This window comes from Lactuca serriola, chromosome 2 (assembly GCF_051521515.1).
Source record: "Lactuca serriola cultivar US96UC23 chromosome 2, Lser_US96UC23_V15, whole genome shotgun sequence".
NCBI lineage: Eukaryota > Viridiplantae > Streptophyta > Magnoliopsida > Asterales > Asteraceae > Lactuca > Lactuca serriola.
This window is the reverse complement of record NC_136409.1, coordinates 198,700,704-198,726,206: the sequence shown is the minus strand read 5'-3', so window position 1 is coordinate 198,726,206 and position 25,503 is coordinate 198,700,704. Positions and strand designations below refer to the sequence as shown.

The 25,503-nt window shown below is 37.1% G+C and overlaps 1 protein-coding gene across 1 annotated transcript; it reads right to left on the bottom strand.

Moving 5' to 3' along the window:
* Positions 1 to 3,381: 3,381 nt before the first annotated feature.
* On the bottom strand, positions 3,382 to 6,063 carry LOC145088073 (U-box domain-containing protein 51-like). The gene is made up of 7 exons (XM_079026277.1): positions 5,959 to 6,063; positions 5,685 to 5,806; positions 5,308 to 5,595; positions 5,001 to 5,220; positions 4,813 to 4,914; positions 4,355 to 4,738; positions 3,382 to 4,266 (listed from the first exon to the last, which is right to left on the bottom strand). The coding sequence occupies exons 1-7, from the start codon at positions 6,040 to 6,042 to the stop codon at positions 3,565 to 3,567; spliced, it is 1,902 nt and encodes a 633-aa protein (XP_078882403.1). The 5' UTR covers positions 6,043 to 6,063; the 3' UTR covers positions 3,382 to 3,564.
* Positions 6,064 to 25,503: the final 19,440 nt, after the last annotated feature.

Here is a 25,503-nt window from a genome sequence, read left to right as displayed (position 1 = left end):
ATATGTTTTATATATAATATAAGATATAAGATAAAATATAAGATATAATATATATATATATATATATATATATATATATATATATATATATATATATATATATATATAGTTTTCTTAATTTATGAGAACGGTTATAGTCCCGAATAATATGGTTATAACAACTTTATCTGACGAACCAATGACCAAATACTAGGAAACTTTTGAGTTGTGTCCAACGACTTCGGACGAGTGGACAGCCCAGTGCAAAACTTAGAGTAAATTACACGAATGATCCCTATGGTTTGGGGTACTTTGCACGTTTGGTTCCTAACTTATTTTTTTAACTCGGAAGGTCCATATTGTTTATTTTTGTTGCGAGTTTGGTCCTTGTCTTATCTAAAAAGACTATTTTGCCTCTGATTTTTTAATTTATTTAAATAAACACACCCTAACCCTACTTCCACATCACATTACCTTACGTTACCTACCCAAATTTATTTAAATACATTAAAAAAATCAAGGACAAAATAGTCTTCTTAGGTAAGACCGAGACCAAACGCGCAATAAAAACAAATTGTAAGGACATTCCGAGTTAAAAAATAAGTTTGAAACCAAACATACAAATTACCCAAAACCATTGGAACCATTTGTGTAATTTACTCTTACGATCATATCATTTTCTCCTTCTGAAATTGGTAATTGTACGTAACATGGTTATCTCATATCTACCAGTAGTCAACAATAATTAAAGAAGATAACCTTTAAAAGTATAATGCACATGTTCTTGTTTATCTTTCATCATTTTATACTATTATTCGATGCTATATCTTTTTATTGTAACAAATATGTAAACAAAGGTGAACATCTTTTTAAGACATTATTTATCGCCATTTTAACCTAGTAACAGTTAAACTGAATCTATATATATATATATATATATATATATATATATATATATATATATATATATGTTTTTGAACCGACAAACTAATCTACTCCTAAAACCACATATGACTTGTAACGAGGCTTGAACACATGACCTTTTATTTGAGAGTGTGACTCCTTATGGTAGGCCATATTTAAAAGGGCGACATGACCATGCTTTTAGGTTGAAGGCAGCCTTACATGTATAGATTTTTCTAGGAAAAATGACTCTCGAGGGTAATTCACTTTTGCGTTTGTACTCATTTGGTTTCTTTTTTTGTATTCAATATACCATCGAACTTGTTGGTGTTTACCATAGCCCTTTTGACCGGCTTTTGACCTGTGATAGCCGGTCAAAGGGTTATGGTGAACACAAACAACAAGTTCGATGGTATATTGAGTACAAAAAAAAGGAAAGAGACCAAATGAGAACAAACGCAACAGTTGGTTACCCTCCTGATTTATTTTCCCTTTACTCATTTACAACAAATCTCACATCATCTCCTACTAATGTTAATGACTTTATCAGATTCATTCTTGCTTCTCTTCAAAACATAACCTACGAAAGGACATTATTCATGCATGTACAACTTTGTAATGCACTTGAATATTTATTAGGGGAATATTGACTAAGCAGGCGCATTTCATGACTACATTTACATTTCCAATCAAATGATTTATCGTATCATGGATTCTAGACAAGTCTACAAATGAGTGGAATCACAAGTGTTGTGATTTTTGAGTTTACTTAACTTTAAGATCGAACTCATGTGATAAGATACAACATCAATATGTACAATATCATGCTGCTTTTGTAGACACATCACCATAATATTGTACATATTGATGTTGTATCTTATCCCATGAGTTCGATCTTAAAGCTAAGTAAACTCAAAAATCATAGCACTTGTGATTCCACTCGTTTGTAGACTTGTCTAGAATCCATGATACGATAAATCATTTGATTGCAAATGTAAATGTAGTCATGAAATGCGCCTACTTAGTCAAGATTTCCCTAATAAATATTCAAGTGTATTACAAAGTTGTACATGCATGAATAATGTCCTTTCGTGAGTTATGTTTTGAAGAGAAGCAAGAATGAATCTCATAAAGTCATTAATATCAGTAGGAGATGATGTGTGATTTGTTGTAAATGAGTAAAGGGAAAATGAATTAGGAGGGTAACCAACTGTTGCGTTTGTTCTCATTTGGTCCCTTTCCTTTTTTTTTGTACTCAATATACCATCGAACTTGTTGTTTGTGTTCACCATAACCCTTTGACCGGCTATCACAGGTCAAAAGCCGGTCAAAAGGGCTATGGTAAACACCAACAACAAGTTCGATGGTATATTGAATACAAAAAAAAGGGGACCAAATGAGTACAAACGCAAAAGTTAATTACCCTCAAGAGTCATTTTCCCATTTTTCTAAGGTTGGTGGGTGTTGCTTTAGTAAGGGATTCGACATGCTCACCAAACACTGGGCCAAGCCCTCGGCATGTCGAGCTGGGCTCGGCAACTCGGCGGAAATAAAGCCGATTAAAGAGAGTAAGAGTAAGGGGTTTGGGTTTGGATCTTTAGAAAAAAACCTTCAGATCAGATCGTCAAAGGAAGAAGACAACCAAACTTATATAACCTACCACAAAGTTTCGTGTAATGACAGATCCTACCCGAAAGTTGAAATATCTCTTCAAAATTGACTTCAGGAAATTGCACAATATTCTCATAAACTTATAAAACCTATTTATATTAACTAAATCGATTTGTTAATAATAATAATAATAATAATAATAATAATAATAATAATAATAATTGGTATTATTATTATTAAGTTAACCCTTTAATATTAATTATTTAAAAAAATGGCATGACAAGTATGACAACCGACGCCATATAAATGATATGGGTGGCAAATCGGGTCATCGTGTCGTGTTTTTGTCTGACACGACACGACAATGTTTTATGTAACACGAACACGACATGGCACGATGTCGTGTTTTTTTAACTAATACGAAAACGAACCGATTAAAAAACGGCAAACACGACACGACATGACAATGATAACATAATAAAAAAAATTAGTTTATTTAATTAATATTTAATCATACATAATACGAAAAACAAGACAAACACGAAAAACACGACAAATAAATGCTAAATAATGTCAATTTTGTGTCGAATTTTAAACACGAACACAACACGACGTCGTGTTTTTTATACTTAATACGAACACGAATTCGAATTTCAGTTTCGTACCAATTTCGTTTCGTGTCTTGTATTTTTGTGGTTTCGTGGCAACAATTGTCAACCCTAATAAATGACAAAAATTAGAGAGAGTGTGACAAATCCTAGGTGATACCGATGTGGACCGCGGCACCGTACCCACCAGTCTAATTGGCAAAAACTTATTTCCCTTTTTTGAAATTAATGCCCAAGAAAACGAAAGAAATTTTACGATTCTTATATGGAAGATAGCAAATTAAAAAGAAAAAAGAAAAAAGAAAAACATAAGCTCTATACAAGGTGCACCATGTTCTTCACGTGTAAATATACAATTTTCAATATTCAAGGAAGGAATATATACACCTACAGTGAAACCTATAGCTATGGTTGGGAAGGATCTGAATTCTGAACTAGTTAGTATATATATACACGGTGTTATTCACGGCGGCATGCTCTCCTCACCGAAGTCTCTCAATCTAGCAAGCTCCGGCAAAACCACCTTCCCTAAATCCGGTCTATCTTTACGCCTTAACTCAGCACATTGTAGTGCCAATTTTGCAAACCCTAGGGCTTCATCTTGAGGCCAATCAGTGACACACGGATCCAGCATCTTACCAAAAGTTCCATTATCAATGGCGTTTTGAACATGATGACTCAAACCCATCGCCGGTCTAGCTGTAATCAACTGCAACAACATGATCCCTAGAGAATAGACATCAGATTTCACCCCAAGCATCCCCGTCTGCTGATACTCCGGATCAATATAGCAAAGTGTCCCTGCCGCCGATGTCATCCGATACTGCGTCATGTCACCAGTAACCGACGGCGGGAGTAACCTCGCTAGTCCGACGTCGCTAATCTTGCTCACGAAGTTTTCGTCTAGGAGAATGTTTCCTGGCTTCAGATCACGGTGAACTATCGGTTCTGGTTTTGTCTGATGAAGAAACAGGATTCCGGTGGCGATTTCTGACGCGATTTTGAATCTGATTTGCCAGGATAACGGTGGCGTGTTTCCTCTTCTGAGTAGCCGATCTTCTAAACTACCGTTACCCATGTATTCATAGATCAGACACCCGTATTCCGGGCAGGCTCCAAGGAGGAGAACCATATTCGGATGTCGCATACAGCTCAACACTTCCACCTATCATCATTCATCAACCAATCAATTTTTTGTAGAGATCCTTAAATTAAACCGTAATTACAATTCAACGATTCATATCCCTATATACCTCTCGTTGAAACTGTGACCTTCCTTGTGCAGCATCTGGACGCAACACTTTAATGGCGACAACGGTCTGACTGAGCATACCTTTAAAAACAGGACCGTAGCCTCCTTCTCCGATCTTTCTAGATTGTGCAAAAAACTCTGTAGCCTCTTCGATCTCTTCAATTGTATATTTCTTATACTGGAATTTGTTATCGGGATCCTCATCGTCTGTGGTGAGTGCTTTCATTTCGGCGACTACTCGTCTAGATTCCAATTCCATGATTCTTTTAGATGCTTCTGCTTTCTCCATTGTTGCCTGGGACTTGGCTTTCTCTTTCTCTCCAGCTTCTCTAGCCTCCTCTAATAATCTCTTTTGTTCTTCCATACGCCATTGTTGGAGTCCCTCCTGTTTGGATTATGTCATATTAGTCATCTATTGCACATAAAATAATCACTACTAGTGCTTAATTTGTAACAGACCTTTTGTTTTGCTGTACTTGCGTCATTGCAATCTACAGTATATAAGCCCATTTTCCTCACGAGTTCCATCTTTAACATTTTCATTTCATTGTCACCATCATCCTGTATGAATTTATCAAGATCAAAGTAAATCCATGTTTTATATCTGTTTTAGATCTGGGATGTGGCTTTGTTTAATGCATACTTACCATATTTTGAGATGCAGATGAGGCTCGGCTCTCAAAAGAAGACGATGAGAACTCATCACGATTCCGATCAGTTATTCCGATGTCCAGGTCGTAGTAGTTATCGAGAGACATGTGATCAGTGCTCTGCCTCGCATTCCCCACAAACGATATATCAGTGTCTAAATCCTGAAGCTCCAAGAGCTTCGCATTTTCTGCTCTTCCAGGTCGAGTAAACGGCGATCTGGTAATTAATTAACCGCTTTTAGCTCTGCAAAAATAGTTTGAAGGTGCTTTCGTGAAGTACTATATATGAAAACTTAAAACTTACCTGAAGGATTCAAGCTTTTCCGGCATCATACGGGGCTTCTCCGGCGGCTTTTCCGGCGCTCTGGATTGAAAACTGTGGTTGTTGTTGTTGTTGTTGTTGGGTGCAATTGACACGAAACTGTTTGCATTGTTTGATTTCTCTTGGATCTGTTCATGGAGCGGAGAAACAAACGGAGCGGCTTTTAAAGATTTTTTTGCACTCGAAATCTTCCCTTTGGAGATGACATAAATGGTGCAGAAATCTGGGGCCACCTTCATTACACTGCTGGGAACATCGGAGGTCTTGAATCTTGTATATATCAGAGTTAAATAATTATTCGATTAGTCAAAAGATCTTAACGTGAAAAAAAATATATATATTTATCGTCTTAATTTCACCTAATGAAACCATGTCGTGAGGATGCACCAAGCACCAAATACTCTATTGCATTTTCAGAAGCGTATTCTGCTAACGCTTTTGCTATGTTGGTGCCTTCAAGTATGACATCAATGCATTGTACCTGTAAATTAATCAAATAAAATATATATATATATATATATATATATATATATATATATATATATATATATATATATATATATATATATATATTTATTTATTTTTTGGACGAAATAATCAAGTTTTTGTATGGAAATGTGTATGCATGCATACGTCTTTACGGGTACAGAAGCAATGGAAAGTGAGGAATAGGTCTCGAATCTTCTTTTCATGATCAGGCCCTCCCCCTACATCCATAACACGTAGTATTTTGTTAGATAAGTCACTGAGACATTGTATAGTATAGGATTCCAACAGATTCATCAATTATAATTTCTAACAAAACTATAAAGTTTTGTAGAAATGAAAATTGTTTATTGCCTGATTTGTGATTGACATGGATGAGGACAACGGTTTGACCACGGGTGAGAAGGTGTTCAACAACCCATTTGAGAGCGTGTTGGCTGTATTTATCCTTGTCTATTGCGACAGCCACAATGGAGTTTCCCTTACGTTGCCCATTTCCGGCACGGATGGACGAGTTACTCGTTGTCTTAGGAAACCACATTCTTTGTTTCTTCTTTATTTTCTTCTATTGGGACATGACAGAAAACTATTTCCATTGTCCTGGATTTTTGGACCTCATTTGTTTTTTGTTAAATCTTTATGGTTTTTGATTTAGTTTGGTTTTTGGGAATGGATTGTTAACTTGAAAAAATCGGTAGAGGATTGTTTGGTATAACTTTAGGCAAGGGTTGGAAAGTACCAAGTCAAACTACATTTCCTTTCCATCGTTTCTAATCAAATCACTTCCTAAAAACTCTCTCCACATATCTTTGAATGGATTAGAATTGGCCAATACGCATTAATATGAATTTATTAAACTATATGAAAATAATCAATACGATTATTAATTTATTAAACTATATGAAAATAATCAATACGATTATGATAATATAAAGGGAAATTATCAGAAAAGTTTTAATATTTTCAGAAAAGTTATACTTTAGTCTCCAATTTTTTTTTTGAATATAAAAGTTTCGATTATTTCAATTTGGCTCAAGTTTACAAAAAAACCTTTTTTTTTCTTTTAATAAGAAATGACATATTATCATGTTTTTACAAATAATCGGGATTTTTATGTTCAAAAAAAATCTTGGGACTAAAGTGTAATTTTTCTGAAAATATTGAGACTTTTCTGACAATTTCCCTAATATAAATATGTTACTCTTTTGAACAAACAACTAAATAATTTTGAAATAATTACATGGCTACAAAATAAGACGACGTTTCGTGAGCTACTTTAATCAATTACTTCTAAATCTCTCACCTACTCGAAACCTAAGGAAAAGGTATAACCGTAATAGTAAACTACTTGAAATTCAAGGAAAAAATATAACAATAAGGTTAAACAGTGTCATACCGTTTTACCATCGGACAACTAGACATCTTTGCCATTTTGCAACTTTTAAAAATGGTTTAGGTATGGATTTTTTGTTTCCAGCCAGCAAAACTCACACAAATTTGATTTTTGTCACCGGTGAACTTCCACCGCTGGTACATTACTGTTGGCAAAATAAAAGAAAGGGGGCGGTGTTCACCGTCGGTAAATGGTGTCATATAAACATACCGGCGGTAAAAAGGGACTAACACCCCACAACCTAATAGATCGGAATGTAGTTATGTATCACTTGTGCATTCATTTCAAGTTGTTTAATAAGTTACAGAGTTTTTAAAATACGGACATGCATTTTTAAAATGTTCACTTACATGAAATTTGTGAAGTTTTATCAAATCATGGTCATGTGCATTCACATATTGGATGGGTTATGAGACATATGTGGCCGAGACATATAAAGAAGACTATGAATGACATTTTAGAATGCATTCATATGTCTTGGGCTTTGTAAACGTTTCACATAGTTTAGTTTATCGAAGTAAATGAATTGAGGCCTTTATGTATTTTTGTGCTATTTCCTATGTATGTCTCATTTAATCATCTTTTTTCTTGTGGAGCCTTAGGTCCCTTAGGCCGGCTTCGGGTATGAAGGGATGTTCACACGTGAAGAGCTGAGCTAGCAGACATTTCCGCGCGCAAACACCCCCCCCCCCCCCCCCCTCTCCCCGGGCCCATAGTCGTGGTGTGGAGCGAATAGCTCTATGGGTTATCATGACCAATGAGATTTGTTCATTCCAAACGGTCACAAAAATGGCCGTTATTCTTGAAAGAAGCTGCCAAAAATCTTTTATATGCTCGTCGAAAAAAGAAATTGCAGCGTGCAAACGAGAAAGAAGAACGTTTGGATGGCTGTAACTTAAATGTAGGGCACATAAAAGATTGGGCTTAGATTAATTTAAATATATTTTTAGTGGGCTATTTTTTTTGGGTTAAAATTGGTTTTGATAAAATGTATCTTGAATTTTAAAAATACTATTTTTATTTAAGTTAATATTTTTTTTATTTATAAAATATTTATGTATGCTTAATAATTGTGTTTTTATTTAATATAATGTCAATTTTTTAAAATAAAATAAATAATATGAATGGAGTGATAACCATTTCCAATGGCCAGTGAACATTTAATGGAATGATGTGGCGCATAGGCAACATCATTTTTCTAGTGAACATCTTGTGACCAGACTTCATAGCCTTACGCCTTGTTCCTGAGTTTTTTTGTAAATTCATTAAAGGAAATGCAAGGAAAATTTTGATAGAAATTTAATGGAATGATGTGGCGCATAGGCAACATCATTTTTCTAGTGAACATCTTGTGACCAGACTTCATAGCCTTACGCCTTGTTCCTGAGTTTTTTTGTAAATTCATTAAAGGAAATGCAAGGAAAATTTTGATAGAAAGAAAGGGAGGTGAAGGAAAATATTCATTATTTTGTGTTCCCGAGTTCGAAGGAAATGAAAGGAAAATTTTAAGTTTTTGTGTTCCCGAGTTAGGAGGAAAAAGAAAATAAAACTTAAAATTTTCCTTCCCCTCACTTTCTTTCAAAATCCGCCCAATTTGGGAGGAAAATATGGCTCCAAAATCCTTTCTCTCCCCTCATTTTCCTTCCATTAATGAAACTCGGAAACACGATTTCCCTTCTCTTTTGACACCCCTAACTTTCCCTCTGTATCCTTCCATTTCTCTCCTTAAGTAGAACTCAGGAACAAGGCCTTAGAGGCAAGGGACATTGACCCGTCACCCGTGAATTATAAATAACATAGGAATTTTTGGGACTTTCTTACATATCATGCATTACATTATTACGACGTTTATTCTATTATTATATTTTAAGAAGCTTATGAAACTATAACAATGTGCTTTAACTTATGCAATATTTTCCTAAAAAATGATTTTTTTTTCAGCGAAAATAAGTTTTGATGAGTTCTAAAAAGTTGTCAATAACTACTAAAGATGTTTTATGAAGAATTTTTTTTTTTTTTTTTTTTTTTTTTTTTTTTTTTTTTTTTACATTTTTCATCAAACTTGTATACGTTTATAATTGGACATTTAAAAAGGGACGGTTGTGGATTTTGGTTTAAATAATCATTATAGATTGAATTGATCTTAAAGTATTTATATAAAACTAATTAAATATGTTTTTCATTTATAAATTATAGGACCCCATGAATCCAAGGTGATTCTAAGAAGCATAGTTGGAATTAAGTGAATTAGGAACTATGAAATGTGAATAGATGATTCCATTGTTGGAAATAGAGAAATACACTCACTTAGAATGAATTACATGTCCTAATAAGTTCATAAGATTTTTAAATAAAGTTGGTTTGCTTATTTTGGTCTTTTGTGGACATTATTGCAATTGATATTCACAAACCCCTATAGGTGGAGTTTTATGCCTAAACTGAAACGGTTAGTTTAATCAATAATCCAACAATATTAGGGATGATATTAGAGTGTTATAACATATGAAATAAAGTTAGTAAAAGTATATAAATCATTAAAAATAGGTTAAAATGACGTTGGAGCCTTGGAGGTCATATGAGCAAAATGAATTGGCTTAACGCGAAACTCTTCAAAATTTTGTGACACGCAGTGGTTACATGGGCCATGTGGAAATATAATAAATTCAAAAAGGTCATGTATTCTCCTAAACTCACAAATCACTTTTTCATAAAATTTTCATTCAAGGTCGAATTCACATCATGTTACCTCTGTTAGTCCTTATATGATTAATATGATATAAAAAAGGTTATTTGACCTAAGAAATGGTGTGACCATGTAGCGGTATTTTGTTCTTTTAGTATAAGATATGTTTGAAATCAATAGCTAGTGATTGAAGATTATCAAGCACAAAAGAAGTTGTTTCATTGCTAACCTATCAAGCTGAGTTTATCTGGAGTACAAATTATATATATATATATATATATATATATATATATATATATATATATATATATATTATTTGTGCATTGCATAAAAGTCATTTTTGAAAAGTTAGATAAGTTTAAAATGTTTGTTTGTGGCATTCTTACATACATTTACATTTGTTGGGACCATGTGGGTCCATGTATGATATCCATATATAAGATTTGAAAATTACGGTTGAATGTGAGTAGATTTCTAGATAATCTTCACTTATCATAAATATGGTTAGCTCCCCCTTCTATGGTACTCGTTTTATGGTTCACGGGACACCTAGTCTCTGAATTGAATGGTTGTGGGATCTGTATGTTTGGAATACTGTAACATTCTATTTCAGATCGTTCTGTGATTTAAGGCTCGTGGGCCGTAATTCGGGTATGAGAAGGTTTTGAGGCTTTTAAGAAGAAAGGTTTAGACCCTTCCGGATGTGGGTAAGGTCAGTTGCGTGATAAAAGAGTTTGGTTTGTGCTTTAGAGCCCAAGGGTATTGGTAAAGGCGTTGTTCGGTCCTTTCATGAATTTTGGATCTGAGTTCGAGTTGGTTTCAAGGAAAATAAAGTTTATAGAAGTGTAGGGTTTCTCGTTACCTTTCTGTTGATATAAAGAACGTCAAAATCAGAGTTAGAACGAAGAAATTATGGTCGCTTGAAGTTTAGGTTGTTTTGGGCCAAGCTGAGTACGCTAGGCGTACTAAGGGAATCATGAGTACGTTGGGCATACGTAATCAGTGCCGAAACCTTATTTTCCTGGTTTGAGCCCTATTTAAGCTCTTTAATCCCCTAAAACCATCCCATTCTCAGCCTCCACCCTTCCAATACCCCTGCCATGAAACCCTAACCCTAGTTGAGCCTTGTGAGCTAAAAGAAGGTGTTTTTGAGTGCTTTGGAGTATGCATGGTGCACCTTGGAGAAGAAGGAACTTCTTGGAGAAGTATTGGTTGCATTGGAGCTTGTAGATTTGGACTTTGTTCACCTTGATCTATCTTTTAGAGGTATAAAGTTTGAATCTTGATGATGCATTTGTTAGATCTAGCTGCTTTTGGGTGTTATGAGCTTTTGGTCATTTTAATGCATAAAGTTTAGATCTTGAAAGTTTGTGACCATGTTATGGATAAAGTTGGAAACTTTATCCATCTAAACATCATTGTAATTCAGATCTGAAGGTTGGAGACTTGAACTTAATGGATTAAGTTGAAAAATATGCACTTTTGGTCCCATTTGATGCTTAAAGGCTAGATCTTGGTGGTTTGGACCATTATAATGGATAAAGTTTGAAACTTTATCCATTATGGAGCTTTTAGGATCCATAAAAATGTGGTCTTAATCCTTCTATACCTTCCATGAAAGTGTCATGATGTCTTAATGCATTAATAAGTTAAGGTTTTGGCTTTTGGACCTTTTTCTAGACCAGGAAAGTCATAAAGGTGGAAACTTGATGACTTAGAATGGTGTTGTGGGACTAGATCTGAGTGTTGGATGAAAGTAATTAATAGATTAAGCACTTAATGGAAAAGTTCCTTTTGGCCGAGTACGTAGGGCGTACCTTCGGGTACGCTGCACGTACTCGTATGAGGTCCCGATTCTGGATGGTGAGTATGCCATGTGTACGAGCTGAGTACGCTGGGCGTACTCAGCCTAAAGTTGACTTATTGACCTTGACTTTTTTTGACCGTTGACTTTTGACCAAGTTTGAGCTTGGGTCAAACTTGAGGGTTTTTGGCTATTAATTAAGGTTTTATTTGGTTCTAATATTAGTAGATTTGCATGTGCAAGAAGTACAGATAAGGGATCGTGTCGTAGTGTTTCAGGGTTCATCGATTCAGGTGAGTCTTCTCACTATACTTACCTATGTGTTAAATTTATGTGTGATTGAAGGGTCTTATTTGTGTTACTGACTGGAGGGTCTTTTTCGTATTATTGACCAGAGGGTCTAATTTGCTTATACTGAGATATGTGTTATTATGCATTTTGTCTTTGTGACTTATGTTGTTATATTATTATGTGTATATATTTAGTTATGACCGAAGGGTCCATACCGAGACGTGAGACCGGTGGGTCTTCACTAAGACACATGACCCGAGGGTCCTTATCGAGATATAGACATGAGAGGCTAATTATTTGTGTATGTGGTATTTTGGGGAACTCACTAAGTTTCGTGCTTACAACGTTGATTTAAATGTGTTTCAAGTACTTTTGTAGATTCCGGGAAGGCAGAGGCATGATTGTACACATTCGCCGGCTTATGATGTCTTGTGAATTTTGGGAAATACTCTTATATTGTTTTGATAATGATTTATAATTATGTGATGACTTCGATTTATGAATAATGTTTGGTGAATTAAAAATGAAAATTTTGTTTTGAAATTCGAGGTGTTATAATTTGGTATCAGAGCCTTGGTTCGAGGGATTCGAGCATACCCTCGGGTATGTCCGAACTCAAACTGATGAGTTGATAACTTTTTCAAAAGAAATGATTTTTTATCACACGATTTTCTAAGGAAATTAAAGAGTTTTGAAAGCAGGTCCGAAGCGGTGTGTACAATCAGCCAGAGCTCGAGCAGTGATTTCCCAAAACACCCTTACTTGATTATGTGTTGCGATGAGTTGTTAATATGAGCTTATAGAATTGCATGCTAGTTTAGGGCTAGGGATCTGCTCAGTATTGCATGCTAGTGTGTCTGCTTAGGAGAGATGCCTTTATGCCTATTAGGTGAGCTGGTAGTGTTGCATGCTTATGATTAGTGATCTCCAAGAGTTGTGAGGTAGCATTGCCTGAGTTCGATGATGCATTTTGTGTTGTGGTTATAGCAGTTGAGGTTGTATGCTAGTGTGGTTTCATGTGTTGTTTTGGATAGCCTGCTTAAGTTATCTGCTGGTAGAGGTTGCTTGATGCCTGAATGCTGCTTGCTTTGTGATTTTAGAGACTTCCATTAATATCAACTAACTATTAATCGAATATGTTAGTTTGAATGTTTCATGGATTAGATAATTTTAGAAGGTTAGATTTAGCTCTATTACGCAGCTCTCGTTTGAGTCTAACCGTTGTAGGGTGGGATCTTACAGTCGAAGAGTTATCTAGTGTGTGTAGCATGTAATTGTATTCGAGAAGTAGTTAGTAGGTATTAAATGGAGTTCCTTTTGCAGCTAATGGAGGAAAGAGGTGTGAAGGGAATCCTAAGAGAGCCTATGGAGTATTTTCAGTCTGATGAGTGCGTTGTTTAGTGGTGATTATTCGTTGGAGAGTAGGTATGTGGAATTGGATTGGTCGATAGTGGATTTGAGTAGCTACTTAGAAAATTTGGAACGATTCTCAAGGAAAGTATTGATAGATGTAGAAGGTAGTATTGAGCCCATACTACTGAAACAAGAGTATCCATACTCAAATTGAGGAGAATCCCAGGGGTTCTAAGTAGCAGGTTGAGGGTCGATAACATGGTTTGGGTGTCGTGATTCATTGCAGAGTGTGTTTCTGTCTTTACCAGTTATCCGGTTGCGGTTGTTCAGACTGAGAATGGGCCTGGTGATTGTTGGGCCCGAGGGTCATGTCATTCGGGTTTAAATGGAGAGGGCCTTGCGATAAATTTTAGTTTAGGTCTCTGTCACACCCCCAAACCGGAACAGCGGAAATGTTCGGGGGCGGATGACTTCATGTGGTAGCGTAACAAATGAATACGTAGTAAAGAAATCAATACAACCATCATATATATAATTGAAAGTTTACATTGTAAAAAGGGTACATGTTCAAAACCAATTACAATATGATGCCAAAATATGAATTTAAACTGGCGCCGCAGTGTCCCTTCTTGAAAAGTTGTTTGTTACCTGTAATTACTGAATCCCTGGGACATATAAGTAGTTTTGAAAGAGTAGATCAACATTTAAGCTGGTGAGTTTCATAAGTATTAAATGACAATGTTTGTATGAAATGAAATGTTTTGTTTTTGTTTGTTTGTTCCTAGAAAATCCCATATTTTCTACTACCATAAATGTAGTCTTTTATCAAGACCAATGTTTGTTTCTAGAAAATGTATGTACGTATAAAATTTCCAATACGTCTGAAAAACCCCGTAAATCAATGTATTTTTAATACCCCATGTGAGTTTTATAACCATGCTATTGACTAGACTTGCCTATACACAACGTTCTTTAGGCGTTGGAATGTTTTGACGTTTGTCACCCCAAATGGTGTACTGTAGCTAACAGTCAGGGCGTGGGGTTGTCAAGCCCGTATAGATCTATACACAAACAAAATGCTCCCCCTCCAAGGGATTATGGTATATAATACAGGACTTGAAATGTGTACTCGAACATACGTGAAGTTAATGTCTCACAAAACTTAGTATAAAAACATATTTACGTGTAGAAATGTTCGTTTGTTCTTGTATGTGAAAGCGACTTCTTGAAAATAGTGTTTCTAGTAAGTAAAAAATAGTAATGTTCTCGTAAAACTATACCTATTATAGTTTTCTTTAAGTGTGTCTCGTTTGTTTAGAAATCCCTAGAAAAATGAATCACTTGTTATGAAAGTATAAATTTTTATAGTGTCTAAGATGGACACATATACATGCAGTCTAAGCAGAGTGTTTGATTTATACATATATAACAACATTTTTCATTTCAAAAGATATGATGTTATCGTGATATATTTTGCATACGAAAGTTTCCTTATAATAGTTATAAATCACATATGATTTCGTTCATAAAAAGTGTATAATGAAACTTTATATAACACACGATAATAATCGTGTGTTTCACTTGTATTCCCCCCCCCCCTAAAAGCATATATTAACATTTATAAAACATTTAAAAGTGTGGATTATAGGGGTATGAACTCACTTGAAAGATCGGGAAAATGCGAGATGAAAACCGAGCAGAACTTCGACTCGAGAAAGCGGATTTTCTCGGGATTCTCGGGAATCTTGGGAGCACAAACGACCTTCGGGACTTGAGCAAGGTAACCGGGGCTTCGGGATATCACTTGCATGGAAAACGAGGCAAAACGCAAGAAAGTTGAGAGGAAAATGAGCCATTTCTTCGGAACCCTCGCATCCCTTTTTGTAGGGTGTGGGAACCGCCTCGGTACGCTGGGCGTACTCGTGCGTCACGCATGAGCGCATCCTCGACTGCTTCGGACTTCATATGGGACGGGTATAGGCTCGCATAGGGCGCGACATGGACGATCCGAGGCCTAGGCCTTGAGTACGTTGGACGTACGAGCGTACGCTAGGCGTACTCGTGTGCGACTCAGCCTTCGGATAATACCGAAATTTCTATTAAAAATTTTATTTTTAATACTTAATAAACTTCAAAAATTCATATCTTCTTCATACGAACTCCGTTTTCGACGTTCTTTATATCCACGCATAGGTGAGACTACGCTCTACAACTTTCGTTTAGATTCCGTCGGCAAATTTTGAAATTATTTTTATTATTTATTTTTAAAAGGTCGTGGTAAGAAAATTTCGTTAGAAATTCATAACTTCTTTATTTGATGTCTGTTTTTGCCAGACTTTTTACTGTTGAAATACCATTGTCGAGACCTTCAATTCTCGTTTAGGTCATTCCGGCCAAAAGTCGCTCGATCTCCGATTCGAGTTTTTAGCTGTCTGTCGCTAAGCCGAACTTGGAAAAATCATAACTTCATTATACGAAGTCAGATTTGGGCGTTCTTTTTACGTACGATCACAGTTTAATGACATCAAACATAGTAGGTAATTATTTAGAGACTTTTTGGACTTTTTATTTTCGAAGTTAATTTTATTATATCAAAAGTGGTTACAATACTTAACTTTTTAGGTCATTACATAGAGTTGAAATATCGGGTTGTCACAGTCTCGAAGGATTTGATCGGTGAGGTGCCAGTTTGAGTCGCTGGACTCAAAAAGGAAGTGGATATGATAAACTATTTGAGGATTTGCAGTCTAAGTTGAGTGATCGGTCGATGGTTTATGATGTCATTTTCTATGAAGAGGATTATATTATTCCAGTTTTTATGTATCAGAAGGAAGAGAGAGCGAGCTTCTAATTTCAAAATTGCGAGGTGGACTCCGTGGGATACCAGATAGTTGTGGTATTTTCACCAAAGGGTTCTTGTGGTATGACTGCCTTGAGGTATTTCTTATGTCGTAAGAAAGTCATTACAGTGGGGACTGTGAAATATAAGGACAAGGATATGCCTTATTTGAGTATAGTGAGGCGTATTCTAGCAACTGTTTCAGGTGATCAGGAGGACTGTATCGGAAACGACAACCCTCATTGACTATGTTGCGTATTGACTGTGAGAGTGAGGTCTCCTGTTTCTATGTCGATTCTGTGATGGGTTGTTGGTTGAGGATTCATAGATGAAGTGTGTGATACTCCATTTATTCCCAGATAAAGAGTCGGTGCTATTTTAGGACTGTCGAAATATCTGCTCATGCAATTGTTTGAGATTCTTGGTGATTGGAGGCAGTCATGTTGGGAAGTTTCCGAGGTCTCCATCTGAGATTCAGAATGTCTGGAGTTGACTGGTCTTTATCTGGAAGGTCATAGTGTGTTATGTAGTATGCTCCAAGAGTCGGGTATGGTATATCTGGTGAGCCAGTTTGAAGTTTGGTGTATTTGGAATACTAATTGGCGGTAGTTCGAACCTTAAGTGGGGGAGAACTGGGTATTCTGTTAGAAGGATCATCCATATGTTCGAGTTGCGGCTTTAGAAGATTGGGTTATAGGGATTTGCGGTCCAAGTATACGAGACTTGGGTCTAGATGTGGTCAAGGCGAGGTGCAGAACGAGATGATGCATGTTGTATGTGCTCAAGAATGAATGAGTTTCTTCACGGCAGGTAGTCGTTGGTCAGGGAACTCGTTATGGTCACTGTTTCTTTCGGGTTCGCCAATGCTCGGGTTATGAGGCGGTTGGGTCGTTTGGATCAAGTTTTGGTTATTGAATGATTTGTCAGTTCGACGTATAGATTGCTATCTATACTCCAGGAAGAGCGGCAATTGATCTCTATCAATCAACTTCAGAGTTGGTATGTGTAGTTTCACATGGTTTTTGTTTAGTAAATATTGTGGTTTTGGGTGCTCGTCAACGCATTCTCAATCGTTGATTATTTTTCGTTCTTATTTAATAAGTTGGAATACTTCAAAGGTTTTGAGTTGTATGAGTTGAAGATCAATGGTCGTGACAAGCTATCGTTAAATTCTGTGATGGTGTATCTTGGCTTCCGAGTATGTTGCCCTAAATTGTTGGATTGTAGAATTATTGTAAGACACAGGTTTGTTTTGGTAGTAAGTGGAGCAACAGATCGACTACCTACTTGTCCCAATAGTGGGCCTATCAGTTCTTTGTCATCAGATGGGGTTGTTTATGGGTGTGGAATTGTATTGAGGGAAGGTGCTTTGGATGCGACAATCTTCATTGAGAATGGTATATTGCTTAATCTGGTTTGGGTGTGGGCACCTATTAATGGTTAGTCATGGGGTATTAGTTTAGTAAACTCAGTATGGTGGTGGTTTGGTAATGATATTGTGGGATGGTTCGGTAATCTAGCAGTTACGAGGTTGTAAGAGAGTAGATGAATCCAAGTGGGGGTAATCACTTGGGACTACCAGAGGATAGCTCCAAGTGTGAGCCATTTTAGGGTTCGTACCCAGGACGGAATTTGAATTGGTATATTTGTAGGGAACGCCAAAGTTCATTGTGGTCGGAAACAATCCAAGATAAGTGCAGTTGTGAGTGTAGAGCAAGTTTAGTTAGGCCAGCGGGGCCTTAACCGGTTGATCAGGTCCATGGGGATTACGGTTCGGGATCTCTCGTAGTCTAAGTTCGATAGCTTGAGAACTCTTGGTCTAATGCTTGCTTGTGATGTTCTTTTATGATTGTTCGCTCTCAGGTGGATCATCTGTTCGACCGTCTATCTGAGCCCTAACTACATGCAGCATCATGACTGTCATGGAATGATCGTGGGGCGAGCCCATGGAAAGTGATGGAGTGTTGTAAGATTGCATGGTGTCGCAACATTCACTAGTCAGTGTGGGAGTGTTGTAAGACTGTGGGGTGCCGTAGCATTCACTAGTCAGTGTGGAAGTGTTGTAAAACTGCAAGGTAGCTATAGCATCCACTAGGTTGGTAAGCAGTTCAGGGAGTGTGTGAAGTCTACGACTTGGCTCGTAGCATTCTCTAGGATGATTTGGACCATCGTAGAAACAGTTTTTGGGTTGTAGGAGAGCCACAACATTCTTGGTTTTTAGATAGATCATAGGTTGATGTGGGGGCCGGAGGTGATGTGTGACTACAGATCAGTTTGTAGTATTCGCTTGGAGTGAAGCGAACTTAGTGATTGCGCGTGCAATGTGATTAGTTGAGATAGCTCTGTTGGATGGAACGATTGTTGGAGTCATTTTGACGGATGGGCTAGAGTATCCTTTATCGGTTCAACTTTTAGGTCGGGAGTCGATCTTGTATTCGGATTTGGTGTGAAGCATTGGAAAGTCGTTGGGGCTTATGTTTGCGGATATCAGTGGATAGTTCCTGTCGGGCATGGTAGTTCAGTTCAGGGTTCAGTGTCGAATCATCTTGGGTTTGGTATTGGAATGGTTCTGTCTGTCGGGAGGTCAGACATAATATAGAATTTTAGCTCTTAGGCGGATCGACATGTTATTCTTTTGAGGACTGAGGACTGAGTACCAAGGTTCATTCTTCAGATGGGTTTTTATATGTAACATCCTCCTCTGGCACGTATCACAATGTTGCCCGCTTTGCAATCCTGACACGAAAACTTCCCAGGGGATCACCCATCTCTGGAGTGCTCTCGCCTGGGCACGCTTAACTACATATTTCTTATGGGATCTGCTGCCCTCACGACTTTAAAACGTGTTTTGACAAGGAAGGTATTCACACCCCTTTTAAGGAAATGTTTCGTTCTTAGATGACCCCCTCGGAAGTACTACTCTCTTCGTGCTTACGTGAGAGTAGTACTAGGATAGGTGACCCCAATGGGAAGTCTTCGTATGTAGGTTGTACCTAATCCTAATCCCATAAGAACTCTGTAGTTAAGCGTGCCTACGTGAGCGCAATCCAGGAAGGGGTGACCCCCCTGGGAAGTTTTCGTGTCAAGAGCTCAAAGCCGACAATATTGTGATACGTGCCAAAAGGGGTTGTTACAAATGGTATCAGATTTAGGGCATGGGTCGATGTGTTCGACGGGGACGTTGAACCCATTAATGGTGGGGTTGAAGGTAGTTTGTACCTAATCCTACATCGACTTGGAAGGAGAACGAAACATTTCCTTAAAAGGGATGTGGATACCTTCCTTATCACAATGTGTTTTAAAGCCTTGAGGGCAGCAGATACTGTAAGAACTTTGCAGTTAAGCATGCCCGGGCAAGAGCAATCCAGGGATGGGTGACCCCATGAGAAGTTTTCGTGCCGGGAGCCCAAAACAAACTATATTGTGATACGTGTCAGAGGGGGATGTTACAGATAGCACTATCGGTGGGTGGTCTTCGGTACGAGATGACCCCTCCGTTTCTTTTGGGTTTCAGTCAAGATGGTGTAGCAGAAGAAGTCAAAAGGACCGATTTCGAGGACAAAATCTAATTTAAGCAGGAGAGAATTGTAACATCCTATTTTAGATCATTCTGAGATTTAAGGCTTGTGGGCCGTAATTCGGGTATGAGAAGGTTTTGAGGCTTTTAAGAAGAAAGGTTTAGACCCTTTTGTATGTAGATAAGGTCAGTTATGCGATAAAAGAGTTTGGTTTGTGCTTTAGAACCCATGGGGTATCGGTAAAGGCATTGGTTCGGCCTTTCATGAATTTTGGATATGTGTTTGAGTGGGTTTCAAGGAAAATAAAGTTTATAGAAGTGTAGGGCTTCTCGTTACCTTTCTGTGGATATAAAGAACGTCAAAATCGGAGTTAGAACGAAGAAGTTATGAACGTTTGAAGTTTGGGTGGTTTTCGGCCAAGTTGAGTACGTTGGGCATACAAGGAGGTGTACATTGGGTGTACTAAGGGAATCCTAAGTACCCTGGACGTACCAAGAGTACGTTGGGAATATGCAATCAATGCTAAAATTCTATTTTCATGGTGAGCCCTATTTAAGCTCCTTAATCCCCCAAAACCATCCCATTCTCAGCCTCCACCCCTCCAACACCCCTTCCATGAAACCCTAACCCTAGCTGAGCCTTGTGAGCTAAAAGAAGGTGTTTTTGAGTGCGTTGGACTATGCATGGTGCACCTTGGAGAAGAAGGAACTTCTTGGAGAAGTCTTGGTTGCATTGGAGCTTAGAGATTTGGACTTTGTTCACTTGATCTATCTTGTAGAGGTATAAAGTTTGAATCTTGATGATGCTTTTGTTAGATCTAGATACTTTTGGGTGTTATGAGCTTTTGGTCATTTTAGTGCATAAAGTTTAGATCTTGAAATTTTGTGACCTTGTTATAGATAAAGTTGGAAACTTTATCCACTTTATCCATCTAAACATCATTGTAATTCAGATCTGAAGGTTGGAGACTTGGACTTAATGGATTAAGTTTAAAAAGATACACTTTTGGTCCCAATTGATGCTTAAAGGCTAGATCTTGGTGGTTTGGACCATTATAATGGATAAAGTTGGAAACTTTATCCATTATGGAGCTTTTATGATCCATAAAAATGTGATCTTGATCCTCTATACCTTCCATGAAAGTGTCATGATGTCATAATGGTTTAATAAGTTAAGGTTTTGGCTTTTGGACCTTTTCTAGACCTGTAAAGTCATAAAGGTGGTAACTTTATGACTTAGAATGATGTTTTGGTACTAGATCTGAGTGTTAGATGAAAGGAATTAAGAGATTAAGCACTTAATCGAAAAGTTCCTTTTGGCCGAGTACGCTGCGAGTACCTTCGGGTACGCTGCACGTACTCATATGGGTTCCTAATTTTGGATGGTGTGTACGCCATGCGTACGAGCTGAGTACGTTGGGCGTACTCAACCTAAAGTTGAATTGTTGACCTTGACTTTCATTGACCGTTGACTTTTGACCAAGTTTGAGCTTGGGTGAAACTTGAGGGTTTTTGGCTATTAATTAAGATATTATATGGTTCTAGTATTAATGGATTTGCGGGTGCAAGCAGTGCAGAGAAGGGATCACATCGTAGTGTTTCAGGGTTCTTCAATTCAGGTGAATGTTCTCACTATACTTACATGTGTGGTAATTTTATGTGTGACCGGAGGGTCTTATTTGTGTTATTGACCGAAGGGTTTTTTTCGTATTATTGATCGGATGGTCTTATTTGCTTATACTGAGATATGTGTTATTATGCATTTTGTCTTTGTGACTTATGTTGTTATATTATTCTGTGTATATATTGAGTTATGACTGGAGGGTCCATACCGAGACGTGACACTGGAGGTTCTTCACTGAGACACATGACCAGGGGTCCTTATCGAGATATAGCCATGAGAGGCTAATTATTTGTGTATGTGGTATTTTGGGGGAACTCACTAACCTTCGTGCTTACAATGTTGATTTAAAAGTGTATTAGGTACTTTTGTAGATTCCGGGAAGACAGAGGCATGATTGTACACATTCGCCGGCTTATGATGTATTGTGGATTTTGGGATACTCTGATATTGTTTTGATAATGATTTATAATTATGTGATGACTTCGATTTATAAATAATGTTTGGTGAATTAAAAATGAAAAGGTTGCTTTGAAATTCGTGGTGTTACAAATACAATCCTTCTTACATAATTCTCCAAGGTGTATATTTGGAATACAATCATTCATACATGAGTCCTAATAACCATAAAATGTGGGATTGGACTTTATGAGATTGAAAAATGTTGGGAATAGATGCATACATTGCATATTAATTTTGTATTATTAATTAATTACTCTTTGGGAATTTTGATATGATTTTGTAAATCTTTCCCAACCAATTTTTAGCCTTTTGGATATGTTTTTCAAATATAGGCTATATAATATCCTTTTGATTTGGTTTAAATCTTTAGAACCCTGATTTGATTTAGTTTGGGATACTTATTAAGTAACCATTTTCTTTGGATTATGAAATAAAAATTTATTTGTTATAGTTTATAGGTTAGTAAGCCCTTGGCATTGGATTTGGTTATTACGTTCTTTGGATTGAATTTTTGAGTTATTAAATTCTTTATTTTGATTTATTGATTTAATATCCTTGGATTTGACAGTAGGTATGTATACCATTTACCCTTGGTTATTAGAGTCCTAGTACTCTAACCTTTGATTTATTAATACTTATGGTATTTGTTGGTATTATATTCATTTTGGGGGTTGTTCTTGAGTATGACGATTGTCATCATCATTACTCTAAATGAGTTAACATCGAGTATTCTCACTAGGCAATTTCATTGCTAACTTATTTTGACTTGTACACAGATGGAAGACTCATGGGTTTCTTAAAAGATATCAATAATATTTTAAAGGCCTCTTTATGTGAGGTTGTATTTGAACTTATGATGATTATTCTAACGTCCCAATTTTCAAAGGAAAAATTTTCATTTTTATTTATTTAATATTCAATTACATCAGAGTATAATACGGAAACATGATTGTGAATGTGTGTGAGTACAGTCTAACCTTGCTCTTCTAACGAACCAATGAAGTGCTTGAAAACATTTATAACAACTGGGTAAGCTCTAGGCTTAGTGAGTTCTCCAAAATATCATATACTACAATACATAAACATGCATATAAACAACGATTCACAATATGTCAACGAAATGTGTATCTTAGACTTTGTTGGCTTACAGGTTCCTGATCTCTTTAACTGTTCCACCATTATCCCTTAACTAAATATATGTGGGTTCATAGGCTCCCTGTCTCCTTAACCGTTCCACCATCACCCCCTAAATAAATTTATGCGGGCTTATAGGCTCCCGACCTCTTTAACCGTTCCACCGCCATCCCTTATTTAATATCACAACAATTACGCACATAGAGACTACAATTTAGATTTTACCAGTACAAGCATATTTATACTTTCTACCATACTTAAGCACATAGAGATTATATTATTAGTTCTTACTCTACTATCTCTCTATCCTGATATATATATACACTACATGGTATAGTGAGATAACTCACATAGACAATTTTTTCAGAAGATTAACAGGTTTCTGGGCAATCTACAGGCAGGCAACACGCCTAATGAGTATTAACCTACTGTAACATCCCGGGTTTTCAAGTATTTTCAAATCTCTCCTTTGGTTTTAAATTATGTCATTTTGGTCCTTGGATTGTAATAAAGTAGCCCTAAGAAGCCTTAGTGGAAAAATCGTAATTTTTGGCAAGGAGGTGTATGCTAAGCGTACATGCGACTACGCTAATTGTACTAGGGTGCGCCCTAGTACGCTGGACGTACACATATGTACGTTGGGCGTACTTATGTACGAGTGAAAGCCTAGATTTTAGGTTTTGTGGAGTATTTAAGCACCTTTATGGATCATTTAGCCTCATCCTTTCAGCATCCAAGCCCTTGAGTCGTTTTTGGAAAACCTTAACCCCATAAGAGAGTGTTTTAAGCTAACAGTGTGTTATCTGTGTGCTTAAGGAAGAAGGAGTTGCATCAAGGAGATTAGAAGTTGAAGCAAGATTGTAGATCTTGGATCATCACCTTCTTGGGAAGCTATAGAAGGTAAAATGTTGCTGCCTTTATGCTTGGTTTGCTTTGATCTCATTTTGATAGCTTTATGATGTTCTTTTTGTCCTAGAAGTCCCATTGTTATGCATGATTGGTTTTGGACGTTTTAGGTTGTCCTTTCAGACCCTATGAAGGGTTTTAACTTCTAAGCCATAAAAATGAGTTCCCTTTAGCTAGTTTGGCTCCATACTTCTTATAGAAGGTTTTAATGGATTAAGACCATGTATTAAGGACTTTTTGGACGTTTAAAGTCATAAAGTTTGAGACTTTACGACTCGGGGTGCATTTGGACCATGGATCTGAAGTTTGGGCTTAAGTGCTTAAGACATTAAAGTCTTAATGAAGTTTTGGGCTCTGCGAGGGTATGCCCCGCGTACTCAGTCAACGTCCCCATAATCAATCAATGCAAGGCTTGCGTACGTTGAGCGTACCTCTGGAGTACGCCCCGCGTACTCGCGTGGTTCAACCATGTTCGAGTTAACTTGGTTGGGTTGAATCAGTGGGTTTATGGACTTTGACCAATTGACTTTTAGTTGATCGTTGAAGGAAGAACTTCATAACTAACTTGAATGCTACTAGAATCGAGATCGGATTGACTCATTTCCAACCCTACTGGTGCAACCCGCTGAAATCAGATTCTGTGTAGATCTGAGGCCCTTCTAGAAAACCGATCGATGTTGCTCTGACACCCTAACCAAGGGTCCCAAATATCCATTGCTCCACACTTGATGAAAGATTGATGCACCCACAACACTATCAACTGATACAAGTCGACAATTCTTGAACAATCTCAAACATTGAGCAAAACCCATGTGAAGGTGCATCCACACACCCTAAAATAGGTTGATAAATCACCAATATCTCTAACCTTACTAATGATAGCGACCGGTTCAATGAGCTAACCAATCCTTTAACCGAAATTTAACCTGAGTGACACACACTCCTCTTAACTCTATCTCGTTGTCTAATTTGGGACAGTCGGCTACAACGAAATCTTTGTCTAAAAGCTTCCGACGCAAGGACTGCACACTCAACCCTGACATCATGAATCTGATAGCAACTCACCCTGCACCTGCTTTCAAACCAAACCCATAATCTTCACCACCATAAAATATCTCAACACTCTTGAATACCATAAATCTAATGGACTTACACTGCAACTTCTTCCAACCCATTGTGTTGGGACCATCAAAATCAATCTAGTTTGTTGATCCTTCAAGCATCACACTTAGTCCTCTTACACTCAGGGCTTACTCCCTCATTAGCCGACGTACCCACGTTAAGTCCCCACTCGAAGCCTAAAACCGGTTCATCCAAAAAAAAACTCTAAAACACGGCTCTCAATATGCAAAATGGCATATGAAAATTCTTTGAATAATAATAACTAATCGATCGCAATGAAATCTTGAGCCTTAAATGGAGACGTCAGAAACTTTCCCAACATTACAGCTTCCAACCCTTCAAGAATGATCCATACACCTTTTGATTTACGAAGCACCCCGAAGGCTGAATCCCTGATCCATTAAAACCTACAGATGCTAAAATAATAGTTCTAACATACTAACTATACGAATGACTATCCATTTGATAACACCACACTAATCAAGTACATATCCATTCTAAATAAAACAGAAGATCAAAATTTATACCTATGATTTCTTATGATTCAACCTTAACCTTCGATCGGAT